This window comes from Lipotes vexillifer, unplaced genomic scaffold (assembly GCF_000442215.2).
Source record: "Lipotes vexillifer unplaced genomic scaffold, Lipotes_vexillifer_v1.1 scaffold1211, whole genome shotgun sequence".
NCBI classification, from domain to species: Eukaryota; Metazoa; Chordata; class Mammalia; order Artiodactyla; family Lipotidae; genus Lipotes; species Lipotes vexillifer.
The window spans coordinates 455129-468215 of record NW_006784577.1 but is presented as its reverse complement, the minus strand read 5'-3'; the positions used below and the strand labels follow the sequence as shown (position 1 = coordinate 468215).

Here is a 13087-nt window from a genome sequence, read left to right as displayed (position 1 = left end):
TGATTACTATGTGTCTCGGCATGTTTCTCCTTGGGTTTATCCTGTGTGGGACTCTCTGCGCTTCCTGGACTTGGGTGGCTATTTCCTTTCCCATGTTAGGGAACTTTTCGACTATAATCTCTTCAAATATCTTCTCTGGTCCTTTCTCTCTCTCTTCTCCTTCTGGGACCCCTATTACGTGAATGTTGCTGTGTTTCTTGTTGTCCCAGAGGTCTCTTAGGCTGTCTTCATTTCTTTTCATTCTTTTTTCTTTATTCTTTTCCACAGCAGTGAATTCCACCATTCTGTCTTTCAGGTCACTTATCCGTTCTTCTGCCTCAGCTATTCTGCCACTGATTCATTTTAGTGTAGTTTTCATTTCAGTTATTGTATTGTTCATCTCTGTTTGTTTGTTCTTTAATTCTTTTAGGTCTTTGTTAAACATTTCTTGCATCTTCTCGATCTTTGCCTCCATTGTTTTTCCGAGGTCCTGGATCATCTTCACTATCATTATTCTGAACTCTTTTTCTGGAAGGTTGCCTATCTCCACTTCATTTAGTTGTTTTTCTGGGGTTTTATCTTGTTCCTTCATCTGGTACATAGCCCTCTGCCTTTTCATCTTGTCTATCTTTCTGTGAATGTGGTTTTTGTTCCACAGGCTGCAGGATTGTAGTTCTTCTTGCTTCTGCTGTCTGCCCTCTGGTGGATGAGGCTATCTAAGAGGCTTGTGGAAGTTTCCTGATGGGAGGGACTGGTGTTGGGTAGAGCTGACTGTTGCTCTGGTGGGCAGAGCTCAGTAAAACTTTAATTCCCTTGACTGCTGATGGGTGGGGCTGGGCTCCCTCCCTGTTGGGTGTTTGGCCTGAGGCAACCCAACACTGGAGCCTACCCGGGCTCTTTGGTGTGGCTAATGGCAGACTCTGGGAGGGCTCACGCCAAGGAGTACTTCCCAGAACTTCTGCTGCCAGTGTCCTTGTCCTCACGGTGAGACAGTGCCACCCCACGCCTCTGCGGGAGACCCTCCAACACTAGCAGGTAGGTCTGGTTCAGTCTCCTATGGGGTCACTGCTCCTTCCCCTAGGTCCCGATGTGCACACTACTTTGTGTGTGCCCTCCAAGAGTGGAGTCTCTGTTTCCCGCAGTCCTGTCGAAGTCCGGCAATCAAATTCCACTAGGCTTCAAAGTCTGATTCTCTAGGAATTCCTCCTCCCGTTACCGGACCCCCAGGTTGGGAAGCCGGACGTGGGGCTCAGAACCTTCACTCCAGTGGGTGGATTTCTGTGGCAAAATTGTTCTACAGTCTGTGAGTCACCCACCCAGCAGTTATGGGATTTGATTTTACTGTGATTGCACCCCTCCTACTGTCTCATTGTGGCTTCTCCTTTGTCTTTGGATGTGGGGTATCTTTTTTGGTGAGTTCCAGTGTCTTCCTGTTGATGACTGTCCAGCAGCTAGTTGTGATTCTGGTGTTCTCAGAAGAGGGGATGAGAACACGTCCTTCTACTCTGCCATCTTGGTTCGGATCATCACGTTTCTAATTTTCCTAAAATTACTCTTAATCTCCAAACATACTCTCCTTGACTATTAGCAACTTATGTGTCCTCCACTTCTAAACACTATAATGTTTATTTTCTGTATTGTTTATTGTCACTGACTAAAAAAAATTAAAAAAGCTTTCGATATCTTCTGCGTTGCTGGTTTTCTGTGTGTGTGTGTGTGTGTGTGTGTGTTTGTGCGTGTGTGCATGCACATGGGCATGCGTTACACATACACTAATTTTGAATGCCTTGATGGTAGAATTCCATCTCATACCATATCTTAAAAATACCAGATCTTAATGCTGTGTAAGTATTTAGTAACAGTAAGTGAATGATTGACAAGTATTCTATGCTGGTGGAGGCTGAAGACAAATCTCTGGGAATATTAGGCAAATTTATCCAGCCATTTTCAAAACAAAATTGAAGCCTTAAAAAGGAGGGTAACATATGGATTCGTGTTTTAGTGAGTAAACACAGTATGGCTTCTTGCCTTTTGTCATAATTTATACTTCCTGCTCTTGTGCAACACTCTGATTCTAGATTGGCAACACTCTTGCTAAAAGGGTGAATACACTTCATTTCAACACATATATTTTCCTGGACTTGCACTGGAGTATTTCATAATGACTGCCTCTTGGTCACGCTGTAGGTTTTAGTTCCTGTGCTAAAATGCATCAAACTGAGCTACATAACTGCCATTTCTCAGTTATGTGTCCATAATCATGAGGCAGACACTGTGCTACATCTCCGGGAGCAGTCCTCCAACCCAGGGACTGAGGGACCATCTCAACCTGCCAACTTTTTAAACATTAAATGTGTAAACGGAGCTCGCCATTACTATATCTCACCAAATGCCCAGCGTTTTCCCATGAAAGGCAGAAAGTGTTTTACACGACCTTTGGATGGCTTTGAGTTGTGTGATTTTAATCTTTATTATTTTTTTTTTGCACACTACAACTGAAAAAATAAACTTTGGGTAGTGAAACAAAACCAAACAAAATCCCCCAAATATCCCAACAAGCTCTCACTCCTGTTTGAGTTGTGCCCTAGCTAGTCCTCATTTTCTGATATGATCAGTTCTACTACTTATGCTATGGTAACATTCTCACCTATACAATTACATGGAAACCAGAACACCAACCCTGGGAAGCAAGAACTTGCAAGGAATTCTGTGCATCCCCGTGCAGTGGGTTTAGAGATAAAACATATTACGATAGCCCATCCAATCCATGGAGACATGCTTCTTTTTTCTACTGTGAAAGCTGCTCTTCCTTTAGGATATTTTCTTTTTCTTTCCTCTTTCTATTGCCATTACCCTCACCCCAAGGATTTCACAAATGGAGGGAAATTTTTTCCACTGCAACAGCTTTCACATAAAAAAGAGCAAAAGCATATTATTCTGAAAGGGCAAGGCAAAGGATACTTTCTCTTGCTGATAATCTCACTATTTCACTATGTGCTTCACTGGACACTAGGTATTATTTTCTTAGCTCAATTAATCTCATTAACCTCAAGAATTTTAATTAACTTTACTTAAGTCAATGCAGGCTCCTCTAGTTTAGCAGGATCATTTGGAGACATACAGTAAGAATTAAAACTAGGTTGTTAAGTCTCCAGCCTCATTAAAAGTGCAAAAAGTAATCAGCAATGTCTTTCTGTGTGTGTGTGTGTGTGTGTGTGTGTGTGTGTGTGTGTGTTAGGGAAAACATCTGTGCAATTCATTTTTCTATGTTGGAAAACCAAGTAAAACTGGAGGTTATTCACTGTAATAATATTTTAGTCTTACTTATGTAGATTATCAAATAAAAGCATATGCATTTGTGAATTATGCTTTAAACTATAAACTTCTGGCCCTGTGGTTTTTCTGGTCACAAAATATCATTAAGTTAACATCTGTATAAGCTGATGGGCTCAGAGACTTTAATCAAAAATTGTCATTCAATGTAATCATGAGGCTAGACGAGGAGGTACAGGGCTATCTGAACACCTAACCCATCCCCTCATGTCCAAATAGCCTTTAAAGTGTGAGGATAATGTATTTGGTAGTTGTCAGTCTCAATTTTAATGCTTCTTTACTAAGAAAAAAACCTAATGACATTCATATCAAGTGGGTTTTTCCTGTTGTGGTTCAGAGGTAAAAGTTTTGTGGAAGAGAGAAGATGAGACTTCAGGAATGCTAAATCTTCTCATCACTCTAAAGAATAATAATTTGCTGCATTTCACATAGCATTTATTCCTATACCTAAGCTATATTTATTTCTATTTGTATATTCAAGCTAATATTTCATGCATCTTTTTTTAAGCAGTTGCAAATTTACATCATAAAAATGAACATTATCAGGGCTGCAGTGCTTCTCAAGATAAAAGGAGTTCTCTTGTCTGCATAGTATCTTCATAAGCCTTTTAGGATTGTACCATAACCCCATGAATTAGATTGTCACCTGATCCAAGTGATATGCAAACATTATTGTCCATGTTTGGCTATATCGGCCCATTGACCCAATCGGTCCACATGGTATTATGGATACCAGGTAAGTTGAAACACACAAGTGATATAAATTGATGCTCCAAAAATATCACAAGCAAGTTAGAGTTGGATGCTAAAGCAGAAATAACATTTATGAGTTAATAAGAGCAGAAGGTCATACGTATGATCTGTTCATTACTCTTCAAGGCAGTCCCCTTTGCCAAACTTTATCATGGTAGATAAAATATTTTTTCTTAAAGCAAAGGATAAACGTCAGCTTCTCAAACTTCTGCAATTCATATCCATTCCCCGTCAAACCCTTTTACTTTCCTACACACAGGTCTAATTAATTCACGACTTCTAAAAATGTTGATGGACGATAGCTACATGCCAGATACTGTTCTAAAATCTGCAGTGGCAACAATGAAGACTATCCAGCCCCAGCCCTCTGGAAGCCACATTTAGGAGGAGAAAACGAGGAAGTCTTACTGACTGTGCTTCACTTCAAGTCATAGTCATCTTCCCTTGCATTTTCATAGCCACCTGCTCATCAAATGCTCCAAAACCAGCAGTATCTAGCCAGTCTGCCCTATATCTGCCGTTAGCAGTTCATTTCCTTAACTGAGCTTCTATGACTTTCCTTACACACAGCTGAAGTAGCGTCCATAGCAGTGTGGATAAGGCCCAGAGCCCGTCATCATGGGGACCCCAAGATGAAATTAATCAGGTGATTGAGTTGCCCATGACAGCAACACAAATTGGACTGAATTAGGCAGAAGAGCAAATGTAGTTGCCTATGTTGCCAGGAAAGGCAGGAGTGCACTTAGCGGGGCTGGGACCAGGGCTTGATGCTGCCAGAATTTGTTCTGCTTCAGTTTCTGCCTCTTTCTGAGCATCAGCTTTACTCCCTCCTCCTGCTTTTTCCACCAGGCATGACCGTGGCTATGGCAACTCTCCACCCATATACTTAGAACATCATGAATAGAAAGAAGAGAGGGTTTCATTTTCCTAACTTAAAGATTCCTGGGAAACAGCTCTAAGTTGCCTAGCTTGTGACACTAGACCAAAGCTTGCACCAGCCCATCCTGGTGACCCACCACTACTGTGGCTGGAGTTGGGGTCTTTCATCACTTGAAGGGAACTAGTTCAAACATGGCCACTTGGAAATCTCTATGGACAGGCCAGTTACCCAGTCTCAGTATATAACTTAGGTGCCTTACATTTTCTTTTCCATGAGCCTTCCTGCAGGGACTTGAGGAAGAGTTATGCCTTCTCATTTGGTCTATGTGGGAGAAGAAACTCCCACAGCTGAGTTCTCCAGTTAATTACTCTTTTTCCTCTATCTCTCGCAATTGTTCCTGACCCTTTTTGATATCTATATCCTAGTCCTCATGTCCAAATTCTCCTACAGTTTTTTTAAAATTTACATCTCCATGTGCAGAGTATAGCAGGTATGAGATTGTAAACCTACTTGCAGGCATGGATTAGTCCATTCAAAATGTCTATATGGATTTATCGCTCACTGCAGACAAGGTCCATGAGATCTAAAGAACAGTATAACACGGCCCCATATTTTCAAAGTGCATGACCTACCTTCTTGTGGACCTAGTCTTTATGTGATTGAAAAAGAGCCCAAAATATTGATATCAGCTCTAGAAAGTTTGATTACTCAAGCAGATTCAATATTTGTGGGCATTATATTTACTGTTCTCCATTAATTAATGCATACATAACAAAAAAGCATCCACCTTTGGTTGAGGAACATTTTTTAGTCTTTAAGAGTCAAATAAAACAAAACAAAAATCTCTTACTCTAGCACAGACTGAGACATATTCAGTGCATGAAAAATGTTTCTGACTAAAAATACTCAACTATGCAATAGCCCTATGCACTTTCAATTAATTATTGATAATACCTTTTTGTCATCACTTGTCCCACATGACTCTTGACACAGAAGACCCTCCGCATCTGAATGCCCACACCACACGTAGCTTCTCCATTCCAGCCAATGGTTGCATTAAGGGCAGTTACCAAGGTGTCTTCGGAACACGGGCCCCAAGCTGATGTCTCCCAGTAGAGTTGCATACAGGAATGGTCATTGCACAAACGATATTCTTGGAGGGCCTGACTAGGGGGGCATGGTTTTCCACCTGCAAAAATCAAAATAAAAAAGAATACAGTTGTTGCTGTTATTACCATGTTGCTATTGCTATTGTTACTGCCATTCTTATTTTTTGTTGTTTTTACTGTTTTAGTGGTCTAGAAAGACAGCATTTTGAAACAATCTTCCAAAGGCCTGGGCCACCGCACCCCGTTTCTGACGCTATGATCATGGTTCTTTTGTCCTGAGGACAATACATTGCACCCTTCTCTCCTCAATAACAGGCAACGGTATGCCAATTAGATTTTAAAAATCAATTGATTCTACTGCTCACCTCTGCATCATGTATCTCTGAGATAAACTCCAAAGAAATCTGCTTTTATTTTAATATGATTATGTCTACATAAATTAGTCAGCTAGATATAATAGCCCATGACCTTGAAGTGATATAAGATCAAACACAAATACTCACACACACACATTACCTACATATGGTCTCTCTTTCCTAAGACAGTATTATGTTTCTCAGAGAACCACTTTAAGACATCCATCCTCCCTTAAGCAGTGCATTTTACTGCAGTTTGAGAAATCCAGAAATCTCTCTTAAAGTTTGGCAGGAGAGAGCCCATCCTTAAACTCTGAAATAATATCTGACAATGTGTTATACACTGGCAGGGAGACCAGACAAATGTGCAGCCTTATACTCTCGGGTGAGTCAGACAATCAGATTTCATTACTATCTTTTCTTTCACAATTTTATATCCATGTCAAAACTGGTATTTATCTAAAGTATTGACTTTTTTCCTACTCTCCCACACTACAATGTTTTATTCAGTGGGCCAAATGCTTGGGAAGACTTGTGACCTTAGTTTTGTTATTCTTGTTATTTTTTTCCCCATTATATTGACTTTTTTCTCCTTCCAGAAATATAACAGACAAGAGGGGGAGGCCACTGCACTTTAAGAATATGAAAATTTTCATTGCTCTTGACCCTGGCCCCATTTCTTAGGACCACAGACAGAATCTTGTCTAAAAAGGAGTCCCTCAAAGCCAGTGGCCATATTGCTCTGCTGTCTCAGCTGAGCTGTCAGCAGATGAAGCCAAGGGAGGGCCTGAAAGAAATGAAATGACGTATGTGTCTGGGGACAGAGACCATTGCTTTAAATGACAGGAACAGCTGCTCCTCTAATCTGTTCTGAAGTCACCCGTTTATAACCCCATAGCACATTTTAGCTTCTTTAAAGCCATTTTCACAGCCTTCATCTTTTTCCCTCTCACCACATGCCAGCCTGACAGAGCAGGAAATGAGGACATACAGATCAGGTAGTCTGCCAATGTTAGTGGCAGCTCCCAGTCAAGAAGCCATGTCTCTTGATTCCTAATCTAGAACTCGTTTTACCAGACATATTCCAATTATGTTCCCAACTGCATGAGCAATCTGAAGCTGGATGTGTATCAACCAAGCCTTGTTTCCTTCCCTAAAAAGGTATAATGAAAACTGACATCCACCTGATTGCCGTGGCCTGTACATAGTATGGGCTAAAACAAGTCATATACATATGGGAACCCAGCATAGATAAACTAGAGGATTAGAGAGAAAAGGCATGCATGGAAAGCAAACTGTTCATTTGGATTTAGGGAACAGAAGCCTTTCCTATTACTCACCTTCTCCAGCCAATGCCAGGATAGTCCTTGACCTGGTCTGTTTCCCATCGGAGTTTTTATTTGAACAAGACTGGGAGCAAGATGACCACTCTGTCCACTCGCTCACCACACAATCCATCCGGCAGGGAATTTCACACACCATCTCTTCAGGAGGAGGAGATGCTGGGCAGAGAGTCCCTGATACATCTTCTCCTGTAGTCAACCAGAGCAAGACAGATGTCGATTAATGCAAAATCGAGGCCAGTCCCAGGAACATTTAGGTTCACTGCTTCCTCTATTACTTCAGTTTAGCTTAGAAGACTTCACTTGGTGTCTCTAAACCAATAACGTGCAAAAAACTGATTATTTTTTTCAGCCGTTCATAATATTTATTTCAAGAAAAACTGTCAGGAGATAATTTGGCATTTAGAAAGGTAGATACAGCATCAAAACTGCCATTTGTAATCCTTCCCAGGGACAAGTGGGCTTCCTTCAGGAACAATTTAGCCGTGGATGGCTGGAGACAGACAGGATTGACATGCTATGGACACCATGTGTAACAGCATGTATTTCTGCAAAATGGGAGTCAGAGGAGTCTTTTGGCCTGAAAACCACAATTTATGTTGAGCAATCTATTCAGCAGCCCCCCACAAATTATCAGTCTAATTTTTTATTGGGTGTTTTCACCTCCAAATATGTATCCTTAAGCGAGATTATCACACAGTGATACTTTTATTCTGTTTGTGCACAGTGGTAAATGTGCACAATGGAAATGAATCTGTGGCTAAAATTATATAATGTGTTGAGATAAAAGTTGAAAGCAAGTCCAAAATTTTCCCTAATCTATTCCCTCTTTGAATGATGTGATGAATTAGTCCAACCAAAATACACACACACACACACACACACACACACACACACACACACACGTATATATGATAATGGGGGATGGAGTTTTACAATTATCAATAACAGACAAGACTAAGGGGATCATTTCTAAGTTGCTTTTCCATATCTCAAATGATTACAATGATTTTCTTCTAAGCTCTCTTTTAGGTTACTTATTCACCATTTTTAGAATTCAAATATTCTTCTTTATAGATAACAGTTCAACTCTTACTATGCCCCCCACCCATTCACAGTCACCTCATAAATACAGAAGACATGAAGAACAGTAAAACCATTTATGGTTTGAAGCAACAACATGAAATGTGGAATGGCAACTCTAGGAGACAGGTAGTTTTGTCTTTGTGACTTTATGCCCATGGAATTCTCCTGTCATAATCTGTCTGACACAAAAAATAACTAATATTTATGCAGTATCTCCCTTGTGCCAGGCACTGTCCTTATAAGATGCTCTTACAGACAGGGTTGACCCATCTTCTTTTACAGATGAGAAGTCAGTGGCTCTGGAAGGAAAACTTGCTCAGGGTCACACAGGCCTGAGTTGGGAAGCAAATGAAAACTTTCTGACTCCAAAAATTCTGGTTTTCCCATTAGACATATTGTATCTAATTCCAAGAGACGGATATTCCTTTTCAGAGGAAGTAAATAAAACAAGCTGACAGTAAGCAAGACTGCATGGCGGAGAAGCCAGTGCCCTCCTAAGATCTGCATTCGTATTTGTAAATGAGGTCAGGCTCATTGCCCTTGAGGTACAAGTAAAGCTTTTCAAGCATATTATGAGAAGTAATGGAGATTCTAGTAGATAATCGAGCTGAAAGACCAGTTCCAATAACTCTCTTTTCAGTCTCAATCTATTTTCAGGTTGAGTCCACACTGTATAGTACATGCAAACATGCACACGGACGTGCATGGACGTGTGTGTGCGTACACACACACACACACACACACACACACACACACACACACAATACAGCTTAGGGGGAGTGCTTTCCCAAGTACAGAAGTAGGCAGGTCAAACTAAACATACAAACTTCATTTAATAAAAATTCAATTTCCACATCTGTGAATATTATGAGGATAATTTTTTATAGAAAAACACTTTAAAGCAGTGTCTTGCAAAGAACATTTTGATGAATAAGAGATATTTGAAGAATTCTTACTTTAACCAGTGGGGGGAAAGCTGAGACGTCCTAGATTAAAATAGTAAAATTGGTCTCACCACTGGAGAGTAGTGTGTGTTGAAAATGCCAATTGCCATGTAAATTTCCTTCGATGGAAATGGTATGTAGTAATTTTCAGTCTTATTTGACCAAAGGCCATCCTTTTTTAGGGAGCACCTCTCCCAGAAATGGTATTTTTACTAACATGTTTTGAGAAAACACTGCCTTCAAGAGTTACAAAATTATCAACTACTATTTGATGAGCATACACCATGTCCAAGGCATATAATGGGATAAATATAAGTGAAGGTACTACAATTTATCCCCCTAGAACTCATGATTAATAACAGAGATGAGCTATAAATACATAAAGATAAAACCTAGTCCAAAAGTAAATGTCAAGTTGCAAATGTGTGTTTTAAATAAAGAAGTGCTGTAGTGATTTAGGGAAGAGAAGGACCTCTGGGGAACTAGTCTGAGAACAGAAGGCTTTCAACAAGGAGAAAGAGACAGGGTGAGAATTGGTGGCAATCAAGGAGGGCATGCCAGTCAATGCAACTGTCAACAAAGATATAATGATGGGAAAATACAAGGTATGTGGAAGACAGTTAATCCTGAAGCTGCCTGAGGAGAAGAGGAAGCCCAGGTTGGAAGAGTTGTTTGACATCAAATTCTGAATAACTTAGACTGACACACCAATTTTGTTCTATTTTCGCCTCCCTTCAATTCCCAAATGCTCAGGTTTCCCGTGACCTAAATTTAACTTCCTCCCCAGTCATCCATCACTCAGCACCCTTAGTATTCACTTCCGGTGCTGGGATGCTTTTTAAAACCTAAGCTTTCCCATAGACTGATATATCCATTTCCACAGTGCAGTGAAACGTCAATACTCCCACCAACACTTTGATAGCTTGTCGATATGGACTAATTTGGAAATGTGAGCAATCAGATAAGTTATTCTTTAGTGAAGCCAAGCTAATAGTCATGGGCAAGCTCTTCAATTCTTGTGTGAGCTATTTTATAAGAAATCTTGCCAAAGAAAAGCTGCATGATGGGATCCTAGTCACAGGTGGCCTAGACAGACACAGTTAAGTATCTGAAGGTGAAGCCCAGCACTACTTGTCCTCTTGAGCATATCACTTAACTTCTTTGAATCTCAGTTGTCTCATCTGCAATAATGAAATAATAACACTTACTTTTCAAAGATAGTCTAAGGATTAGAAATCACTTATACAACAAACACAGCAGGTGTCCAACAACAGAGGGAGGACTCAATATAGAGGAACCTTTAAAACCTTTTAAAAAATGTTGTTTGGGGCTTTCCTGGTGGCGCAGTGGTTAAGAATCCACCTGCCAATGCAGGGGACACGGGTCCGGGCCCTGGTCCGGGAAGATCCCACATGCCACGGAGCAACTAAGCCCGTGCGCCACAACTACTGAGCCTGCACTCTAGAGCCTGCAAGCCACAACTACTGAGCCTGCGTGCTGCAACTACTGAAGACTGCGTGCCTAGAGCCCATGCTCCACAACAAGAGAATCCACTGCAATGAGAAGCCTGTGCACCGCAACGAAGAGCAGCCCCGCTCGCCGCAACTAGAGAAAGCCTGCGTGCAGCAATGAAGGCCCAACAAAGAGAAAGGAAGGAAGGAAGGAAGGAAGGAAAGAAAGAAAAAAAAATGTTGTTTGCAAAGATGTACACCGCCAAAACCCAATGGCATTCTTGATCTAAAAAATCTAGATACTTATGCCATAACCATGGAAAGCACTTGCTTTACTGTGCATATATGGGTACAAATAACCAACAACAACTTCACAGATGAGTTCACATGATATATAAAGACTGCTTATAATTATCCAGATCACTTTATTTATCTGTGGCTCACCTAAACCATTTAAGAGCCAAAAATAAAGCACTTGAGCCTGAATAACCTCACCTGCCCATCTACACTGGTAATAATGATCTTCCTATTGCACAGAGAGAACTCATTTCAAAAGAAGAGTATTCATACTTTCTTGTTTTCATTTTCATGGATGGATCAATGAGACCAACTGAAATCTCAGGCAAGTGTGGAAAATAAAGCAGCATGTGGGACAAAAACTTAGTCATTAAAAGTGATTTTCACAAGCTCTTAAAATCTAATATTACAAAAAATTGAGTATATTTAAGAGGGAAACTGAATTCATCTTTCAAGAAGACTCTAAAATTACTCCAGTTCTCATCACACTCCCTGGGATCAATAATGACAAACTCCACATTCTCTCCTCATAGAGTAGACTTATTTAAACCAGTTGCGATTCTGAAAATATGGGATATGGTGCTGCTCCAACCTTGTCACTCACGAATTTTTAATAATTTAATATGGTGAAATCCACATTACATAAAATTAAACATTTTATTTTTTATTTTTATTATTATTAGTTTTTGGCCGCAAGGCATACGGGATCTCAGTTCCCCGACCAGATATCGAACCCGTGCCCCCTGCAGTGGAAGTGCGGAGTCCTAACCACTGGACCGTCGGGGAAGTCCAAAGTTAACCATTTTAGAGTAAACACTTCAGCGGCATTTAGTAAATCACGATGTTTTGGCAACTACCACCTCTATCTAGTTTCAAAACGTTTCATTACTCCAAAGTAAAACCCTTTACCCATTAAGCAGTTTCTCCCCATTACTTCCTCCCTCAGACCCTGGCAGCCACCAATTACTGTTCTATCTCTACAGATTTATCTATTCTGAATAGTTTATGTCAGTGGAATCATATAAGTTGTGATTTTTTGCATCTGGGTTCTTTCACTTCGCATAATATTCTGGAGGCTCATGCATGTTGTATCACTACTTTGTTCCATTTTATGATGGAATAATGTTCCATTGTATATATATACCAAGATTTGTTTATCCATTCATCTAAACTCATACTTGTTTGAGTCCCTGAGTTCAGTTATTTTCAGTATATACCTAGGGATAGAATTCCAGGGTCATATTCATCACTCAGTTTTGTTTGTCTGTGATTCTGGAGACCTTGGCATAGATGACCAGACTAGGGCCTGGCCCTAGTTCATACTACTGTTCTCATGCTTGCCAATTCCTGGCTAAAAACAACAGTTCTTAGATGAGAGAAAGAAAGATTCTTTTCTTTTTTTTTAAAGTATAGTTTATTTACAATGTTGTGGAAGTTTCAGGTACAGCAAAGTGATTCAATTATATATATATATATGTATATATATTCTTTTCCAGATTCTTTTCCATTATAGGTTATTACAAGATATTGAATATAGCTCCCTGTACTATACAGTA

At 40.2% G+C, this 13087-nt stretch overlaps 1 protein-coding gene across 1 annotated transcript in view; it reads right to left on the bottom strand.

Moving 5' to 3' along the window:
- The window catches only part of THSD7B (thrombospondin type 1 domain containing 7B), a 701170-nt gene that overhangs the window by 425228 nt on the left and 262855 nt on the right, over positions 1 to 13087 (bottom strand). The window contains exons 7-8 of the mRNA XM_007456952.1: positions 7751 to 7942; positions 5900 to 6134 (exon numbers count right to left, since the gene is read on the bottom strand). Of these exons, the coding sequence (XP_007457014.1) occupies positions 5900 to 6134; positions 7751 to 7942 (427 nt within the window). The remainder of the gene's footprint in view (positions 1 to 5899; positions 6135 to 7750; positions 7943 to 13087) is intronic.